Source organism: Petaurus breviceps, unplaced genomic scaffold (assembly GCF_028583685.1).
Source record: "Petaurus breviceps papuanus isolate PSGF00001 unplaced genomic scaffold, PetGlider_PUasm1.0 189, whole genome shotgun sequence".
NCBI classification, from domain to species: Eukaryota; Metazoa; Chordata; class Mammalia; order Diprotodontia; family Petauridae; genus Petaurus; species Petaurus breviceps.
The window spans coordinates 38,312,368-38,331,744 of NW_027185809.1; the positions used below are offsets into that span (position 1 = coordinate 38,312,368).

Below are 19,377 nucleotides of genomic sequence, written 5' to 3' on the forward strand. Positions count from 1 at the left end.
CCCTGCAACAACAGCACTGTCCTTCACCAGTGGACAGTATTCACTCTCTGTCTGCAGGACAGTCTCAGGGCTTCTTAACCAAAAGCCAGGTTCCAGGACTTCTTCGACAATAGGACTGTCTTTCACCAGTGGACAAATCTGGCAAAACAACATCAAAACAGACAGACAAAGTACCAGCAAAATAGCCATGTCTCCTCAGTCCTTGGCAGCTCAGGGGGCAGGTCTCAAAAGTCCAGGGCAATTCAAAGCGGCCACCAGCAATTCTCTTAGTCTCTCTCTCTCCACGAGGTGCTGCTTCCAAAAAAAAAGTTCTTCTGCCTCTCACTTGTCTCTCCAAATCTACATCACCAGCTCCTCCCAGTTCGTGTCTCTCTTTTCAAGTCAACAAGTCCATCCCACAGGTGGGATTAACAAGCTCTGGGTTTTAACACAATCAATTTGAAAACCAAGCCAATACAGGGGAATCTTTAATTGCCATTACTATCACAGATGTCCATGATCTTTCCAATAAAATCATTTTTTGGCTTTCAAAGCTCTTCATAATCTGGTCACTTTTCGACCTATCCATTCCTCTTAATCCCCTCCTTTGACTTTAGGATCCAGTGACCCTGAGCGCCTTATTATTCTTCTCACACAACACACCATCTCATGACTCCTAATGTTTTCACTGGCTGTCCCTTGTGCCTTGAAGTCTCGATGTCGTGGTTTCCCTGCTTTCTTTCAGATATCAGCTAAATTCTTACCTTCTGCAAGAAGTCTTTCCTAGACCTACTTAACCTTAATCTTTTCTTGGAGATTATCCCATATTTATCTTGTATAAATCTTGTTTGTACATAGTTATTCACATATCATCTCCTCCTTTAGACCATGAGTTTTTGTTTCCTTTTTTTGTATCCTCAATCCTTGGCACAGTGCTTGGCACCTAGAAGGTATTTAATAAACTCTAGTTTACTAATAACAATGATAGTATCAGTGGAATGCTCCCAGTAGGCTGTGATTGTATCCCATTAGGATTATGAAAGAAAAAGAATGAAATACAGAAAACAAGAAGTTATAGGCATAACTTGTGGGCCACTGGATTCATTAGTTTATTTGATTATTTGCAAGAAGTCATTATCTGTGGTGCTTTTAGTGATAAAACATACTGCTTTGTGTCTTCTCCAATTGGGTTGTCTGCAATTCTATTGTTCATCCTCCATGTGGGGTATCCTTAGCCACCTAAATCATGCTGAATAGCTAGGTAATGTCCCTTCCTGAAGTAGGAAGTTTGAGCTGTATCTTAGACTCACTTGAGGAGTTATTTTTGTCTCAAACACATTGCTGTGAATGGGGCCATTCTTCTCTGAAGTTCAGAACCCAACCTGGAACTAGGTTATACGTTTTTAGAAGTTTTATAGAAACTAATAGGAAAATGAGAAAATTCTCTATTGATGTTCCAGTGAAAGTGGTTGTTTTAGAAAAACAAGAGTCTTTGCTTTGCTAATAGAACTGCCAGGTATGGAAAAGCATGACTGATTATGACTTTAAATAGAAGATTTGGTGTCTTCAACCCCTTCTAGCATCATCCCAATTACTGTTTAGGTCCATAACCTTCTTTTCTCTTATTTACTGCTTATCTTTACCTCTTTACTGGGAATAGTGAGGGGGAAAAGAGCATATTGATGTAGATAAGGGGTTCTTAACCTTGAATCAGTGGATAGATTTTGTCTAAGAAGTTGGAGGGGGGGATATCTTTTTAATTTTAATAGCCTCTAATTCAAATTTAGTATTTCCTTCACTTATGAATGTAAGCAAAAAACATTCTGAAAACGGGTACTGAATCAATGATATAAAAAAGGTTAAGAACCCTTGATATAGGTGAAACATATGTTGGTACACCTGAGCTTCTGTGGTCCAAGATGGTGACATATATTCAGGTAAGTGTTTTATTTTCCAATCTCAATAGTGTTCTCTAGCCACTGAGTTTATATTTTCTCTATATTCTATCACCATTCTAAAAATGGGAAACTCCTTACAAGGAGGATTTTCTTGATTGTACATATTTAGTATTTAATTCATTAGAAACACTTTTCCTGAGGAGCCCATTATCATCACCTTCCTTTTCTTACATAAGTAATGGAAAGGACTTCAGGTAAGTCTTAAGTAAAGGGGCATGGTACCCTCATCCAAAGAAACCAAAAGAATTACTAAAGATCACTCATTTCCTTTTCAGAGAGCAAGTTGGTGGTAAATGGAAGGATTTTCTATTTCCTGTATATGAGCAAAACCATCTGGTTTAGTAGGTTTAGCCTGGTCATGGAAACAAATTGATATTCTTCTGTATTTCTTGGGTTGTCTATGGTTTTGTTGGTTACAATGCTCCTGGAAGGGATAATACATTCCTTTAATGTGAGTGGCCTGATCCAAGGAGAATGCTTGAATTGTTAAAAATGAAAATTTGAAAAGAAAACCATCATGGGGGAGAGAGGAAATGAAAACATTCTCATTCAATTTTGAAACATAATTTTAAACTTCATTCTTTAGATGTTTTGTTTTTCTTTGTCAAAACTTGAAATATAGGGAAGATGACCAAAAAAGCCTTGTGTTTGAAGATGACTTGGATTCTTGTCCTGATATAATTCTTAGTGCTGGCCTCTAAGGAAAATCTATTGGCCAAAGTATAACCATGTAATGATCAGGAAAAATTTACTTATTTCCATTCATCCCTATAAGACTGCACTTCTCAATCCCAAAGCTTTCCCTGGAGATTTTTTTAAAAGTTCTTTATACTATAAGCAAGACAGCAAAGCGGATTTGCTAAAGTGAAGTCATTTGCTCTATGACAAGAAGAGAAGAGGGTGTTCTGTTCAAAAAGTACCCCGAGGACCACAGGAGGTCTTTTTCTACTAACATACTCTATGATGCTCACCAGAGGATTCTGGAGTTTTGGGGGTGATAGTGTCATCTTTCTCTGTTCCTTTGCTTCTTTTGTTCATAAAAAGAGATTTACTACCAGATGAACAAGGTTGAGATGTATCAAGTAAATTCTGAATTTGGATCAAGCTAGGATGGTGAAGGCAACTTTAGGGGAAATATATTCTTATCAATATTTGTTACTAAGATTTTAATAGATAGGAGGGGTGATACTTGAAATCTCCACACAGTAGTTATCTAATGGCATATGGCTTTCCCATTCCATCTTCTTTCTACAAATATATAGTTTTTCTTTCCACCCTGAGACTTACATCAATATTGCTTCATTCACTACCAAGAAAGAGACATTTGGCCATTTATTGCTTTTTGTAGGATTCAGTTACAGTTGAGCAGCTGGAAACAATCACAGAATACCTACACCTGCTCTGAATTAGAGAGTAGGACCCTTCCTTTACACTTCATCACATATTTCTATAAGCAGGTTCACCAAGCTTCCCTGAATGGTTTGGCGGCAGACGGGTCCTGCTGTGCATGCTCTGAGAATAAGGCTCTCGGTCAGTCCCTCATTAAACTATACACACAAACATGTGTAGGCATATATGAGAGGCATTTTAGTTTAGTAGAAAGAGAGAGTGCCAGGAAAACCTGGACTGAAGTCATCCTGCCTCTTATACATATTAACTGTATAACCCTGGGCAACTCACAGCCCAGTAGTATCCCAGAAAACTCTTAAGAGCATAAGTTAACAGAACAGTCACCCATCTGCATTTGTTGGAAGTATTCTCCCATTGTTTGTTCTCTCTGTGAATTAAATCACAGATCCTGTTCAAAAATAAATTAATAAAGTTATATATTAACACAGACAAATATATAAAAATATTGACATTGAGATATTTGCGTATACACCTAAAATGATTCATTCTTTTTCAACTTCGAGAGGCCTAGGTAACAAATATCACATACAAGGAGCCTTTTAAAAAAGTGTTTGCTGGCACTTTTTCACTGGGATTCTGTTTGAGACTCCTCAGAAGTTTCTACAGTATGTATTCAGATGAATTAATGCTAAAATGTCAGGCTTCTTGTACTATATCTAGCACTTCTCATTGGCTCTTGGGAGCAGATGACCTATCGATTTCAAAGCAATTTCTCTTGGTCCTAGACCTTATTTTTTAATTGCTGGCAATCTTCTTTAAATTTTTTGGTTGGTCTTTCATTCTAAAAGTGACTGACTATTCTTTTATTCAGAATAATCTCAGACTGAGGTAATTGAGACATTATTCTTCATTTATTCTTCTTTATAAGAATGTTTTTTAGTTTTTTTTTTCCACTGGGACTAGTTTACCTTGTATTTGACCAAACAAATATTCTTTACCCACTGCTTCTGGAGACATCTAGATTATTTTTAAAAATCATCATTAGGAAACATATTTTCTTTTTTTTTCCTGTGATAATGTTTGAAGAGGCTATCATGAATAGGATGTTAGACTGGAAGCCAAGACGATTACCTTAGATACATATTAATTGTGTTCCCCTGAGGAAGTCACTTAAATTCTCTTGACCTTAGCTTCCTTATCTATAAAATAATGGAATTAGACTCTATAGCCTAAATGATTCTTTTCAGCTCAAAAATCTATAATCCCATGATGATCCTATGAAGATGTATAGCTCCATAGTTCACTAATAATATACAACATAAATTCTCCTCTCAAGATCTCTAGCCAAGGAGGTAATGTGAAAAATCATATTTTTCAGAAAACATTTTTTTTCAAAAAGTGTGAGGATAGGGGATGGCCAGATGGCACAGTGAGTAAGAGTGCTGGCCCCAAAGTTGGGAGAATTGGGATCAGTTCCGGCCTCAGATACTTAATACCCACACACAAAAAAAAAACTGGCTGTGTAACCTGGAGCAACTTACTTAACCCCAATTGCTTTAAAAAAATGTGAGGATAGACTGAGCCAATATAAAAAAATGATGAGCAGAGCTTGAAATGTATATGAGGGCAATATATAACTATAACTATGTCTCTGTCTATCCATTTCTCTCTCTCTCTCTCTCTCTCTCTCTCTCTCTCTCTCTCTCCCCTCTCCATCTCTCTTTCTCTGTCCCTCTCCTCTCCTCTCCTTCCCTCCCTCCCTCTCCCTCTGTCCCTCCTTCTTTCTCTCTCATCCCAAAAGTTTTAATGCATTTTAATGCTAATAAAGCTTAAATAATAAAACTTGAAACTGCACTAATGTTTTTGGGCCCACACACCCAATCAATCAATTGGTGTTTTAGTCTCATCAAAACAAATACATGACATTTGTACAAGCTATTTGGCATTTAACCTGATCCCTATGTCCATCTGAAGGAAATATGCATTTATGCATTTCTATGAAGACAGAAATGTCAACAAACCATCAGTAGCAATAGAACTAGCAAACTTGTCCAATATCCAGTAATTCAGCAAAATTTGAGTATCTATGTGAATAATATCACAATGTATATAACAATATCATAATTCTGTGTCCCAGTTTTTTTTTCTGGTCATTTTATTTCTTACCTATTCTCTAGAAGATTAAATAACATACAAAACAATCCCTGCCTCTCCCCTCCCCCCCCACCAAATGCCACCTTACATAAAATGTTCAGATAAATTTTCCTGTTTTTTTTTCCTGGCCCAGCCTATATTATTCATATTTCTCTTTGCTTCTTTATTGTTGAGACATTTACTAGAAGAATTAAAGGTACTCCATACACACACACACATACACTCACACATGCCCACACATGAAGGCTAAGGCTGGCTCGTATCTTCAAAGACCATCTGCTCCTGCAGCATAATATCCACCTGAGGTCCGTCCCAGTCTCCTAATGACAGCCCATTTAGTGACTGCAAAGATAGCTGTGATTTCTGAGAGCACTGTCAACATGAGAAAAGATTACCAGCAGGAACAAATCGATTATAAATGCAAGGAACATCCACTTGTAAAATCTATAAATTGAGTAGATCAATACATACACATAAACAAATGTATACATCCAAATACACACCAAGAGAGTTATAATAAGCATCAAGGGTTTTCTTATGTACTCATTATTCAAATGTTTTCTGAGAATTATTGGCTGCTTTATATTGCTATATATACCCTTCGTTTGGGTTCCATTTGCTCTGTTTTATGTAGCATCAGTGTAGCATAGTGGGTAGAGAGATAGCCTTGAAGACAGGCAGGCTTAGGTCTAAGATTTCCCACCTCTGATCCACACCAGCTCTATGACCCTGGATAAGTTAGCATAACTTTTGAATTCTCTAGCATAGTCAATATCAAACTAAAATACAAAAAAATCCCTTCAGGTTGCATAATGACTTACAAAACTTACCTATGTCATATTTTTATTTATTTTTAAGCATTTTTGAACTATATTTCAATTTGATTCTGACCTGCCCTCAGAAGCAAGTGACCATAGACAGTGAATTTGATGCTGCTACTACAGCCAGCTAAGAATATAAGTTGTTGAGAAGGTGCTAACCCACAGTAGTAAAATAAGTTTTCTCACCAGGTCCCGTTTCTATCCCTAAATAACTTCACCTAAATCCCAGGGGATCTGATTTAGGGTTGACATCTCACTTAGCACAGAGAACTATTTTTGTGAGGGTTTTGGAGGGATTATTTTCATTTAGAAAATTCATATTTTAAGGAAAAGGGAGAAGCTCTTTTAAAGGCCCTCATGGTGAGCTGTGTTGCTGTTCAATCATTTTTCAGTCATGCCCAACTCTTCATGACCCCATTTGGGTTTTTTTTTTTTTTTGTTAAAAACACTGGAGCAATTTGCCATTGCCTTCTTTAGCTCATTTTCCCAGATGAGGAAACTGAGGCTTGGATTCAGCAGGGTTGAATGACTTACCCAAAATCACACAGCTAGTAAATGTTTGAGGCCAGATTTGAACGCATGAAGATGGATCTACCTAACTCAAGGCCTGGTACTCTACCCTTTGAACCATAGAACTGCCCAATTTGAGCTGTAATTTGCTAATTTTTTTCCATTTAAAAAATTTGCTTAGTTTTCAAGTGAAAAATTTTCTCCAATATCAATTTCTTTTCCATTCACAAATAGGGGCTATGTAGAAGTAAAATTGTGCAAATGGAAACATGTGTACGATTATCTTTACTTTAAATGCTGACTATAGAAGCATTTCATCTTTTTATTAAAAACACCAGCCTTAAGGAGAAAGTGGCTGAGTAACCGCTACATCTACATAAGATTTTCACAAAGATAAACAAAAATTCAAGTGGATACTGGATAACCACTTGTTGTGTGCACTGAAGGGAGCAGAACTTCCATTCAGGTTTTAAACTGATAACAAGGGTGACCTCTAACATCCTTTACAATTCTGAGGGTCTATGGTTTCTTGACCCATATCAGTGATGGTTGAAAACATGGACAATTACACTCAGCACTGTCATTATGAATTGACGGTCAATGAGTGTTCACCTGAGAACTTTCAGATGCTTTAAATCTACAGGGCCTCATTATAACCAAGAATTTTCTAAAAATCTCTTCCAAGTGATTATCTAGGGACAATGAAATCCACAGGTCAGTAGTTACATTCACTATCCAAAAAAAAGTATTTATTCAATACCTTTCTTGGAGGTACAAATCTTCTAAGTACTATCCAAAAATAATCTTTAACATTGTTCTAGATCTTTGGTTTCTTACCTTATTCTTTGCATTGGTTCTTTGGTTCTAAAGTGGCAATCAGTTTTCTTATTCCAAATGATCCCTGAAGGAGCAGATCATTATTCTTTAGTCTTCTTTCCTGAAGTGTTGCCATTGCTACTCTCAAATCCGAATAACCCTAAACGTTAGGAATAAAAATCTTTTACGAACTTTGATCACTAAAGACCATAATTCCCTAGCCCAAGCATAGTACCAATGATTAAGTAATTCTGGAATTTGAAAGTCATGCAGTTAGTTGTCTGGAGATAGAAAGTTTGTTGACATGATCTTCATTTTCTTGATGTGAAATGACTAATTTATGATCTCAGGTGCCACCTCCTTTGGAAGTCCTTTCCTGATTCCTTACATTTGTTGGTATTCTCCCCTACCTAAAATTATTTTATATTTATTAATCTGAGTATAAGTTTTATATACCAAGTGGAATGTAAGCACTTTGAGAATAGGGGGTATACCATTTTTGTCTCTGTGTCTCTAGCACAGTCTATCTGAACTCAGGAAGCACTCAATGTTTTTGAACTTCAGTTTAAATTGTTGAAGTGGAAGTGGTTTTAAATTTTTAGATTTTGAAATCTTTCTGGAAGACAGAGAAAGATGGAATACATTTGAGGCCACTCACAGTCCATTCAGGAGCATTGTAAACAAGGGTAGTTAAAACAAACAAACAAAAAATAACTTTTCTATATGGCATTAAGTGGGGTACCAACAAGTCCTATTTGGGAAATTTTGTGAGAATACTCTGTTAATGAAAAAAAATCAGAATAAATAAGTTTTTGCTGAAGTTTTCTTTTTGTTCAAAAGATGAATTTCCCCTTACCCCCTCCAGGCAAAGCCAAGCTGGTGTGTAATACTTTAAAGATGGGAATGAATGGGAATGATCCAGAGCTACTCTGAATAAATATCTTGCTCCCTGAGGGGATTGGATATCCTCTTTTATAATTTGAGAAGCCTTGTTCCCAGGGAGATCTCATTCCTTAATTGTTTGTATTTAACACCATATCCTTATAACTGCCCTGCCACTGAGATATTCTCTCATTGGATTAAGAATGATGGCTTTCATAAGAAAAGACAGGCCTTGGCTCTTTATACTTTGGGTTTCATGAGAGGTAAAAGCTGGATGAGCCTAATCAGGGTCACCTTTCATATTTCTGGAATGAAGTTAGTCCCCCAAGTGCTGATGGGTCTTATACACCAGTGTGGCTTTGATTATTCTATTTTGAAGATCACTTATTTATGAAATTGGTACTAACTTTGGCAATTACCACTATCCTTAGGCAAAGGACCCGAGACCTTATATGCTGGACAGAAACTCAACGACAATGAATGGCACACTGTACGGGTGGTGAGGAGAGGAAAAAGCCTTAAGCTTACTGTGGATGATGATGTGGCTGAGGGTGAGTTCAATTTTTGTGCAATTTTTCATTCTTTTTGCCCTTAAATTTTTTGTCTTTCAGTTATCTTTTTCCTTTCTTTTTTTAACTTCGATTGGTTCAGTGACATGTAAGGTCCATGAGGGCATGTGAGCTCCTTGAGGGGAAGGAATCTTTTATTTTGACTCTGTAGTTACAACTACTAGGCAACTTCCTTGAACACAGTATGAACTTATTTCAAAATTTCAGTTGGTCATGAAGTATCTAATAAGAGTCTTATTTACACCCAGCACTATTAGGTGTTACAAGGGAGGTGAAAGAAATATAATGTATATTTTCTTGTCTCTAAGAATGTCCATTATGGTGAGGGCAATAAAATTAACATAATGAAACAATTAGTGAAAAATATTAGGCTTCATAAGGGTAAAAGTGCGTGTACAGACTATGAATGTCAGTAGAATTCAGAGGGAGTAATAGATGAGTAATATAGTGGTTGGAAAAGGCTTATAGAGGAGAAAGGGAGTCATAGTGTGACATAGTGTTTGGACAGGCTTAGACTGATGTTTGTTTAATTGGGTCTCCAAATACCAGGTGGGTGGGGTAATTGTCTGAATACTCACTGGGAATACTGGGAGTTGTAGTCTTCATAAACATAGTAGAGCTTAGTTCCTCACTTCTAGAACTCTACCATTCACCTCAAAGGTCGCGAAAGACCCAATCTCTTCCAGGACTGTGAAGATAACAACTTCCAGGATTCTAAGTGAGTGATCATGTCTTTATTGCACTCCTTGGGCAGTTCAAGAAATCAGTGACCTTTGTATCTCCATGAATCACAGATTTGGAGCTGATAGGACCTCAAGAACTATCTAATCCAGTTCCTCTTATTTTATAAATAAAGAAAATGAGACCCTGGGAGGTTAAATTACTTGCCCAAAGTTAAAACGAGTTATTTGAATTGAACTGTGAAGAATGGGCATTATTGGGTTAGATAGGAGAGCCCTTTTGAATGACATCCTGCATTCTTCCAAGTGAAATTTATTTTAATTCCCATCTCTCACCAATGATCTCCAACAGTGAGATTGAATTGTGTTCTAGATCATACACTATCCTAGATCCACAGGTAAATGCTTTGGATAGAGCAGTTCTAGATTATAAAGGGGAAAAAATCAAAGATAAAGAGACTTTTATTGGGAACACACGGAACAGAAATGAAATGTAATTCAGTGGAAAAAAATAGTAAACTATGATTCAGGACCCTGGGCTCTAGTTTCAGCTCTGCCTCTAACTCATTATGTGACTTTGGGCAGATTACTTCAAGCTATCTGAGCTTCAGTTTCCTCATATGTAAAATAAGGTGACAGAACCAGATGATTTCTATCCTTTGTCTCTGGTTTTGCATCACTAACAGACTAATCAAACTGGATGTCTCCTGGGGATTTCAAACTCAACACATCCAAAACAGAACTATCTCCTCATCCTTCAAATGACTCCAATTCCTAACTTATTTCTCTTAAAGGTGCCACCATCTTCCTACTCACCCAGCTTTGCAACTTTGGCATCATCCTGAACTCCTCATTCTCACTCATCCTATATTTTCAATTAGTTGTCAAATACCTCTACAACATGTCTTGTGAATGTTTCCTTCTTTCAACTCACATAGCTACCACCCTAGTTCAAGCCCTCCTCACCTTTCTCCTGGACTGTATGTGTATGTGTGTATGTATATGTCTATGTGTATATATACACATGTGTATATGTACATGCATGTATGTGTGTATGTATATATATATATATATATGGTTAGGGTTAGGAAGAGCCTCCTAATTAATTTGCACACACACACACACACACACACACACACACACACACATATATATAGTCTCTCTTCTCTTAGTCTATCCCTCACAAAACTGTCAAAATGATTTTCCTTATTTCTGTACTGAATAAACTCTGCTGACTCTCTATTACTTCTAGGATCAACTATTAACTCTTCTGTTTGGCATTTAAAGCCCTGCACAGTCTTTCTTCAGCCTACCTTCTCAGCCTTATTATAGATTACTACCCTTCACATACACTATAGCCTAATTGAAATGGCCTTTTTACGGTTTCTCATACATGCACTCCATCTCCAGGACCTTAGATTTGACTTTACCTCCTCACTTCTGTTTCTTCGCATCTTTTGTTTCTCTGAGGACAAGTTCTAGTACCACCTTCAGGAACCCATTTCTGATCTGCTAACCGCTAATGACTTTCCCTCAAATTTATCTTGTATTTTGTATGTACCTATATAAGTATGCATTGTCTCTTTGTTTTATATCTAACATCCCTAGCAGAGGGATCAGCACATAATAGTGCTTCTTCTTGATTAACTTATTGTTTTCTGAGGTCCTTGTGATAAGATTGAGAAAATCTTTATTTGTCCATGCAAATAAGTACTTCCACACTTTTAGAGTCTGGTAACCCGAAGAGAAGAGTCAGCTTCAGAAAATGTGCCTAAGTGTGTGTGTAGCTCCACTACATAAAGAGACGTTGTACATAAGATGGGTTTTCCTTATTTTGCATGGCATTCAATTAAATTTAACAAACAGGAGAATCAGCATGGGAGTGGTATATAGTCTCAGAGCAAGGAATACATTCTACTGATACTACTGCCATGTAGCTCTGAGCAGATCACTTCACTTCTCCATGCTCTAGGTAATTCCCTAAGACTTTAAGTTGCAGAGAAGGTGACTAACTTGGTAGAATTTTTAAATTTTAATTTAATTTAAAATTTTAATTTAATTGGTAGGTTTTTTTTAAATTCTAATGCTAGTGAAATCATAGGTCCAGTCTTGATGTTCTATGAACAAGACCCGGCGGGATGCAAAGATAATAATGGAACAGTCTCTGCCCTCAAAGAACTTTCATTCTTTTGAAAAGGGGATTTCTGGGGTAATTTCAGTTGTAGTTGGGGCAAAAAATAGAACACTTCAGATCTAAATAGACCTAACATCAAGTGGAACTATCTGGAAGGGTTTGTAGGTTTAAAAAAGAAAGTAAACAATGTTCCTCATGAAACCCACTTCTAGAATCTGGGATTTTCTCCAAATCGTCTCTTAGCCAGCCCCAAAGGTATTGCTCTCCTTTACAAGGCATGTTCCTCACCAGGGACAAATCAGTTTCTGAAGCAAAGGAATAGTGAGGGAATTAACCCAGCCTGAGGCTACTTGTCTCTGAAGAAAGTATTTTGCTTTTACTAAGCCTGCTGACACAACATAAGTCTTTTTATTCATAACTCTTGCATAGCCTAGGATAAGTGGTTCTAAGTCATATGGTTAGTATCTTTTGCTTTTTAGACACTTATAAGAGTTAATAAAATCAAACCTATAAAATTCTTACATGATTATAACTCAGAGTCTCTATGAGAGTGGAAGAACCCTATCTAGTATTTTAGGGTTAAATATCTAAATGGTTCATGTGCCACAAACCCCTTCATTGGCTCCTTCGATTGTGGGTCTACTGTCTATAATTAAAAATATGCATCCATATTTTAATTTAATTGGTAGGTTTTTAAAAATTCTAATGCTAGTGATGTATAACATACAGTTATAACACATAATTTATATTAAAAATAAGGAATTATAAATAACTTAAAGAAATAGATAATTCTGAGGGTAAATCTCTGTACTCTTCAGGCAAGGATAGTTATGGAATTAAACCTCCATCAGCCTTTCCTAATATGAGCTCCAGTTCCTTCTAGCCTCACCCACCTCCCAAGGGGTTTTAATAAACAGAGTGACAAGCAGAGAGGGCACTAGGTATGTCTAGATGACCCAGTCTTTTTCCATTCAAAATTCCCACCTGTTTCTACCCAAGTGTCAGTCTCAGTTTACCATTTTGCTTTTGTTGTACTTGCTTTCTTCTTCTCCTTCTCCCCCCTCAAAATAAAACCAAATCTGGGGCTCCTCTGCCCCTCCATAAGTATGAGTCCCCATACTTATTCTTAGAATCATCATCTAAAAGACTGCTTTCCACCTACTGAATGTAAGCTTATCTCATGCATATATCCCTATTTACATAGAAATAATACCATAATAAGAGGTAAAGAATCCTTTTTTTTCCCCTTGAATGTGTTGATGAAGACATAGTCTTTGGAGAGAATGGAGGGGGCAGGGTAAAGCAACTGAAAATTCGCAGTGCATACTCAGACATGAATTTATCATTCAGGTAATTGTGAAGTCATTTTAGAAAAACCACAAGGAAGAAAATGGTTTTAACAATCTAGATCAGGTCATCCCAGTGTTAGTTCAGTGAAGCTATCTTTAAGAACTTAGCCACTAGATGGCAGTCTCATCCTAATGTTTCCCCCCAAAATATGGCCTTGTCTGTGTAGGAAGATCTGTATGCTGAAAAACATACTTTTAAATAAGCACCTACAAACTTCCAGCGTCCACAGTAATGCGCAGTCCCTCCCTCACTATTCTTTATAGAAACACTGAAATAAAGGTAATTATAAATTAGGCATTTGGTTACCCATAATTATTAAAAATCATTGCTAAACCATACAATGCTGAAGTCATGGAGTAATTTGGTGTTTAAAGTTAATGAAGCCCTTTCATCTTTAGCCTATTCAGGTCTTACCCCCTACTTTGTTACTGAGGGAAGAATCCAAGTGTGAACATTAAGAAGGTCTAGGAAATTAAAAATTAAAAAAAAAACTATTTTGAGAGATGGTCTAATATTTTTTAACCAAGATAGGGATTTTGAAAATTAATGTATTAACAGGAGTAATAAAATTAGGAAATTTAAATTCGCCTCCCTCCTCTTTTCACATTTCCCCTGCCCCCATTCCACCCCAACACAAACTCTATCCAAGTTATTAAGAAATGGTTTTTATTGCCTTATTTACTAAATTCTATTAACAATGGAAGATCCCCATCTAACCTCCTACATAAGGACTTTCCTGATTTCTTCAGTTGCTGGGCCTGCCCCCTGCCAAATTATTTTATGCTAATGTTGGTGATATATTTTATTTATATTGTTACATGTTATTTCCCCTCAAAAGAATATAAGCTTCCCGAGGGCAGAGACTCTTGTTTTTGTCTTTGAATTTGTAAGACAGAAATGCTGAACCTTTGAGAATTTCCAAGACTAATTTGAGATAGGGTTTCCTATCCTTTTGACATCTTTCACTGATGCCTCTCAATTGCTTGTTCCATGAATACTTTAACAGCCCCTCAATACAGCCACCTAGTTTAAATGGCAGTGTCATCTGTTTGCTAAATGAGACCCAAACTGGAAAAGTATCTACTCCAATCCAACATAAGATTGGACTCCTAGAATAGTCCATATACCTGTGAGAATTTAAAGATAACCACAGAGGTTCAGGTATGTCGTGGGCATAATTACAGCCACCTACAAAGACCTTCAAAGCTTTCTTGGTTTCTGTATGATACTACCAACAATTCACCTCCTTAAGTGTTAACTCAATGGAATTATTCAAGCATTACCTTTTCTCTGATCACTGGACACTAAGGAGATGTTCAAGAAAATAATATACCGATTTTACATCTATTCCTATAACTGGATTCCCAGAACTATAACACTTTTTCATCATGTATTGCAATTTATCAAATCTAATGTGGATAAACCCTTCTTAGTCTGGTTCCAGATTTTCCTTTCCCCGCTTTGTGGTTGTCTAAACATTTTAATCCAGTTTAACAAGACTCAGGAGTCTATGAAAACAAACTCCTTGTCATTAAGACTTCATTTGAAATATACTGACATTTTTTAGAGAGTAAATACCTTGATGTTGGGTCTTAAAAAATAAGATGAGTTGCCAGGATGTTATGTAAAAAGGAACATATATATGTAGATATGGATAGATGTGTAGAAGTAGATATGTATATATCTGGAGTGGGGTATCTTAATATGTATATACATATATACATATTATCTCTATCTCTTTCTTTCTTTTTTTCTTTCTCTGAGATTGGGGGAAGTGTGGCCATATGATTTCATTAGTGCAGAGTATTCCTAATGAGAAAATTCCATCTATCAATACAGTTTATACCCTTGAAAAGTTTGTTTCACCAATAGGTGAAATGATTTGCTTAAAGTCACTCAGCTAATATGTTGCAGGTGTAAGGTGGCATGCTTGATGGATTTTATCATGAAGGCGACAATACCATCATTTTAGCAATATGTAGACAATTTAATGAATGTAGCACGAGTGTGTGTGTGAATATGTGTGTGTGTGTGTGTGCGCGCGCACGTGAGTGTGTGTTTGTATGTCAGGGTCCCCACCAGTCCTTCTGGACACTACAGCAGCAGAGATGTTCTTAAGTGATATTTTCCATATATGTGACCTCCTAAACCAAATAATCTTTGAACAAATCACTCTCTTTCATTTTAGGGAAATGTTATCCCCTTTTAAATAGAATTATTATTAATTATAATAATATCTAATTAGATATGACAATTATAATGGTAATAAGCACCTTTCATCTACCTATAAACCTCAGACTGCTAACCAAACTGAGGATATTATTAATTTCTTGAACAGAATCTTCATTGTTAGCTACTCACCATCTGGATATTGGGACTTTCTTCCTTCCACTGAGTTTTGCTATTAAACAGTAATCCCTTGAAGGCAGGGACTAGGTCATATTTGTGGTAAGATTTTTATTCCCACCATATAGTGCAATGCCTAGCACATAATAGATACAAATATTTTAAAAATTAATTAATTAATTGTCTATTTAAATACTTCAGTCCACATGAACTATATAGTTCCTCTCCCTGCCTCAGTGTTTTCTGGTTTCTTCTTTCTCTCTCATTTAACCCCAGAATTTTCCCAGTGATGTAATATGGCGGTAAGTCATAGAACACTATGATCTCAGAAGATTTAAAATCACAAATACTGTAATGCAAAGGGCAATAGGATAAAGCATGGCCAATATTAGTAAGCTTACATATATTATTAACCAAGACTTTGTATGTGAGATCTGGTTTTTTTTTTCCTATTTCAAACCTACAAATCTTCTGAAAGGTTTTTCTTTATAGAGTTACCTTTCCCCAACCTCCAGCCTTTAAGACTTCCAACATCTCATAGGTCAGAGCATCATCCAAGCTTAGAGTTGGAGGGGACCTCAGAGTTCATCTTGTCCATACACTACATAAATCCTTAATCTGTTCCACAATGTCCCCAACAAGGTGTCATTCAACCTCTGCCTAAAGACTTTGAGTGAAAGGGGCTCATAAACTCTGAAGACAGTCCATTCCACTTGGATAGAGCTGTATTTGTTAGAAAGTTTTTTCCTCATGTTTTGATGAAGCTAGGTGTCTCAGTTGATGGAGAACCAGACCTGGAGTCAGGGAAGCCCAAGTTGGAACCTGACTTCAGATACTTACTGGGAATGGGACTTTGAACAAGTCACTTAACCTCTGCCACAGTTTCCTCTTCTGTAAAATAGAGGTAATAATAGCACTTACCTCCCAGAGTTCTTATGAGACTCAAAGGAGGTAATATTTGTAAAATATTTTGTAAACCTAATCAATGTATAAATGCTATTATTATTATTGTTGTTGATTATTATTATCATTACTTATAACTATTTGCCTTTGGTCCTAGTTTTTCCCTCTGGGTAAAAGTAGAATAAGTTTATTTCCTGTTTAATATAAAGACCCTTTAAATGTTTGAAAACTATCATGCCCTTTATAAGTCTTCTATTCCCCAAGCTAAATAACCCTTGTTTATTCAACAACTTGAGTTCTACCTCCCTTATCTTTATTCTCTTCTCTAGATATGTTCTAATTTTTCATAATCCTTAATAAATATGATACTCAGGACTAAGCAAAGTCATTTAAATGTTTTGGACCGCATATACTCGTAACACAAAATGAGATTATGTTAGCTCAAAAGAGCCAAAAGGCTGCCACATCATTTTGTTGTTAACCCATGGTAAGCTTGTAGTTCAGTAGAACCCTGAGGATATTGGCAGGTAATAACAAAGCAATTAGCTTTCCAGTCCCTTCTCCTCTGTTCCTGCCCCAGCCCCAGTATCCTATATTTGGACAGTTTATTTTTGTACCCAAATGCATGCCTATACAATTACATTTAGATTTATTAAATTTCATCTTAATTTCATCTTACTTTTCCTGGATTTAGAGAATTTTTAAACTCCAAATGTTGTCATCATGTTTGCTATAACTTATTGTTTAATTTCACCTGAAAATTTGCAAGGATGTCATCTGAGCCTTTATCCAAGTCACTAATGACAATGACAGAGCTCTGGGTCCCTCCACCAGGGACAATCCCTAGCCAGGATGATATCAGTCCATTAAATAAGCATCTTTTGGGTAAGGCCATTCAACTATTATGGATTACAACATGTTCACATGTGAAGAATTACAACTCCAAATCCCCATTTTTTTCCTATGGTTCTCTCCCTCTACTGCCAAACAAAATATCAAAGTATAAGCCTTCCTCTGAATTGAAAACCCTTTGTATGCTTTAAGATAACTGTCATGTCTTCTCCTATTCAGAATATACATCCCCAGTTTCATCAACTAGGCCTCATATTGACACGATCTTGAGGTCTTTCACCATCTTGGTCAGTTTCTTCTGGACACTCTCCACTTCATCAGTGCTGTTCCTAAAATAAGACACACTTAGCAAAGAGCACAATATTCCAGATATAGCAAAATAGTGATACACAAGGGCTGAGCACAAGGGTATAGTTACCTCCTTTGTCCTGCAGATTTCCCTCTTAACAGAGCCTAAGATTATATTAGACTTTTCATGCAGACTTATATTGAATTTATAGTCAGCTAACATCACACTACCTGATCTTATCAGACATGCTGTTTTTTTGCCACACCTACCCTGTCTTAAATATCTGAAGTTGAGTTTTAACTCAAACATGAAACTTTCACTTATTCCTGTTAAACTTATGTTCAGATTCAACCCAATGTTATTTTGTCAATATTCTTTCAGATTTTGACTCTGTAATGTCATTTGAAAATTTATTACTTACTTTAAATCTTTCTCCAAGTCATTGATAGAACTTTTAAGAAGTCCAGGGTCAAGCACAGATTCTTGGGGTCCTTTACTAGAGATCGCTTTCAGAGTTGCTATTACCCCATTAATGACTGCTCTTTAGGTCCTAGTCATTTGGGTAGTTCTGAATTTTTCAAACTATACTACTGAATAATCTAGTCCACATCTCTCTATCTTATCTACAAGAGCATGAGAAAGTGTCATGTTTTACTAAAATCTCCATAAACTGTATCCATGGAATTCCCCTAATCTTCCAGTAAATTGGTCATAAGAGGAAATGAAGTTAGCCAGGCATGTCCAAGCTAGTTCTTTGTGATCACTGGTTCATTTTTTAAATGGTTACTGACAATTCCTTTAATAAATCATTCTAGAATTTACCAGAAATCAAAGACAAGCTCACCAGCCTATGATTCTACTCCATTTCCTTCTCTAGACTCTTCCAAAATCATGGATGCCTTCACAATCACATCTGCTATATCTTTCACTTTCCAAGCATGTACATCTTCTCAATTTAGTCACCCCAACTTATTAAGAGTAGGTTGATGTTCTTTTACTGTCATCCCACTTATTGTGGGTTTCAAGTCACCATCTGCCATTTTTATTCATTCATTCCTTATTGAAATATCATTTTGCTTAGCAGAGAAGCAGAAACAAAGTAAGCTTTGAGTAGTTATGCCTTCTTTCTCTCATCTGTTATAATTGTCACATCTAATGCTTATGTGGATCTTCAACTCTGGAGTTTTCTTTTTTTTCATTAAACTTATTAGCAATTTGACAGGTGCATCTAAATTCTTTTCACTTGCTTTACCATCTCCTTCCTTGTCCTTCAACTCAAGTTCTTCCTTATTTTTAGCTCAAGACTTTTCTCTTGAGTCTTCCTCTTTATTCTTGAGCCCTCTTATCACTTCTTAAAATTCAATCTCCAGACTTCTTCACAGTCCCCACACTCTTCATATCTTCGTTTCACAATTCTTTCTTATTCTTCAGCTTGATTCCTTGTCCTTTTCCTCTTCATTCACTCTTCTCTCACCACCAAGTGATCTCATTCCTACAAAGGGTCTAGAAATATTATACAAAAACTCTAGACTCTGCCTAAATATAGTAATAATAAATGAGGAACTAGACCTGTCATTTCATTGGTATACTGAATTCCTAGAGGAGCAAACTCCATCTTCCAATACAACTCCCTCTATATAACTTATAGCCTTAGAGTATATTTAGAGCACAGAGAAGTTAAATGACTTGGCCAGCATTGTACTCATAGTATGTGTCAAAGATTAGACTTCAACATGGGTCTTTTGGGCTTTAAAACTAGTTCTTTCTCTTTTATCTCCTGATGT

At 36.4% G+C, this 19,377-nt stretch overlaps 1 protein-coding gene across 3 annotated transcripts in view; it reads left to right on the forward strand.

The window, feature by feature from the left end:
- NRXN3 (neurexin 3) overlaps positions 1 to 19,377 on the forward strand; it is a 2,132,730-nt gene that overhangs the window by 1,028,831 nt on the left and 1,084,522 nt on the right. For all 3 annotated transcript variants that reach the window (XR_011169070.1, XM_069092330.1, XM_069092331.1), the window contains exon 11: positions 8,902 to 9,021. Coding sequence is in view for 2 of the 3 variants with exons in the window: in XM_069092330.1 (XP_068948431.1) it covers positions 8,902 to 9,021 (120 nt within the window). In the remaining variant the exon portion in view is untranslated. The remainder of the gene's footprint in view (positions 1 to 8,901; positions 9,022 to 19,377) is intronic.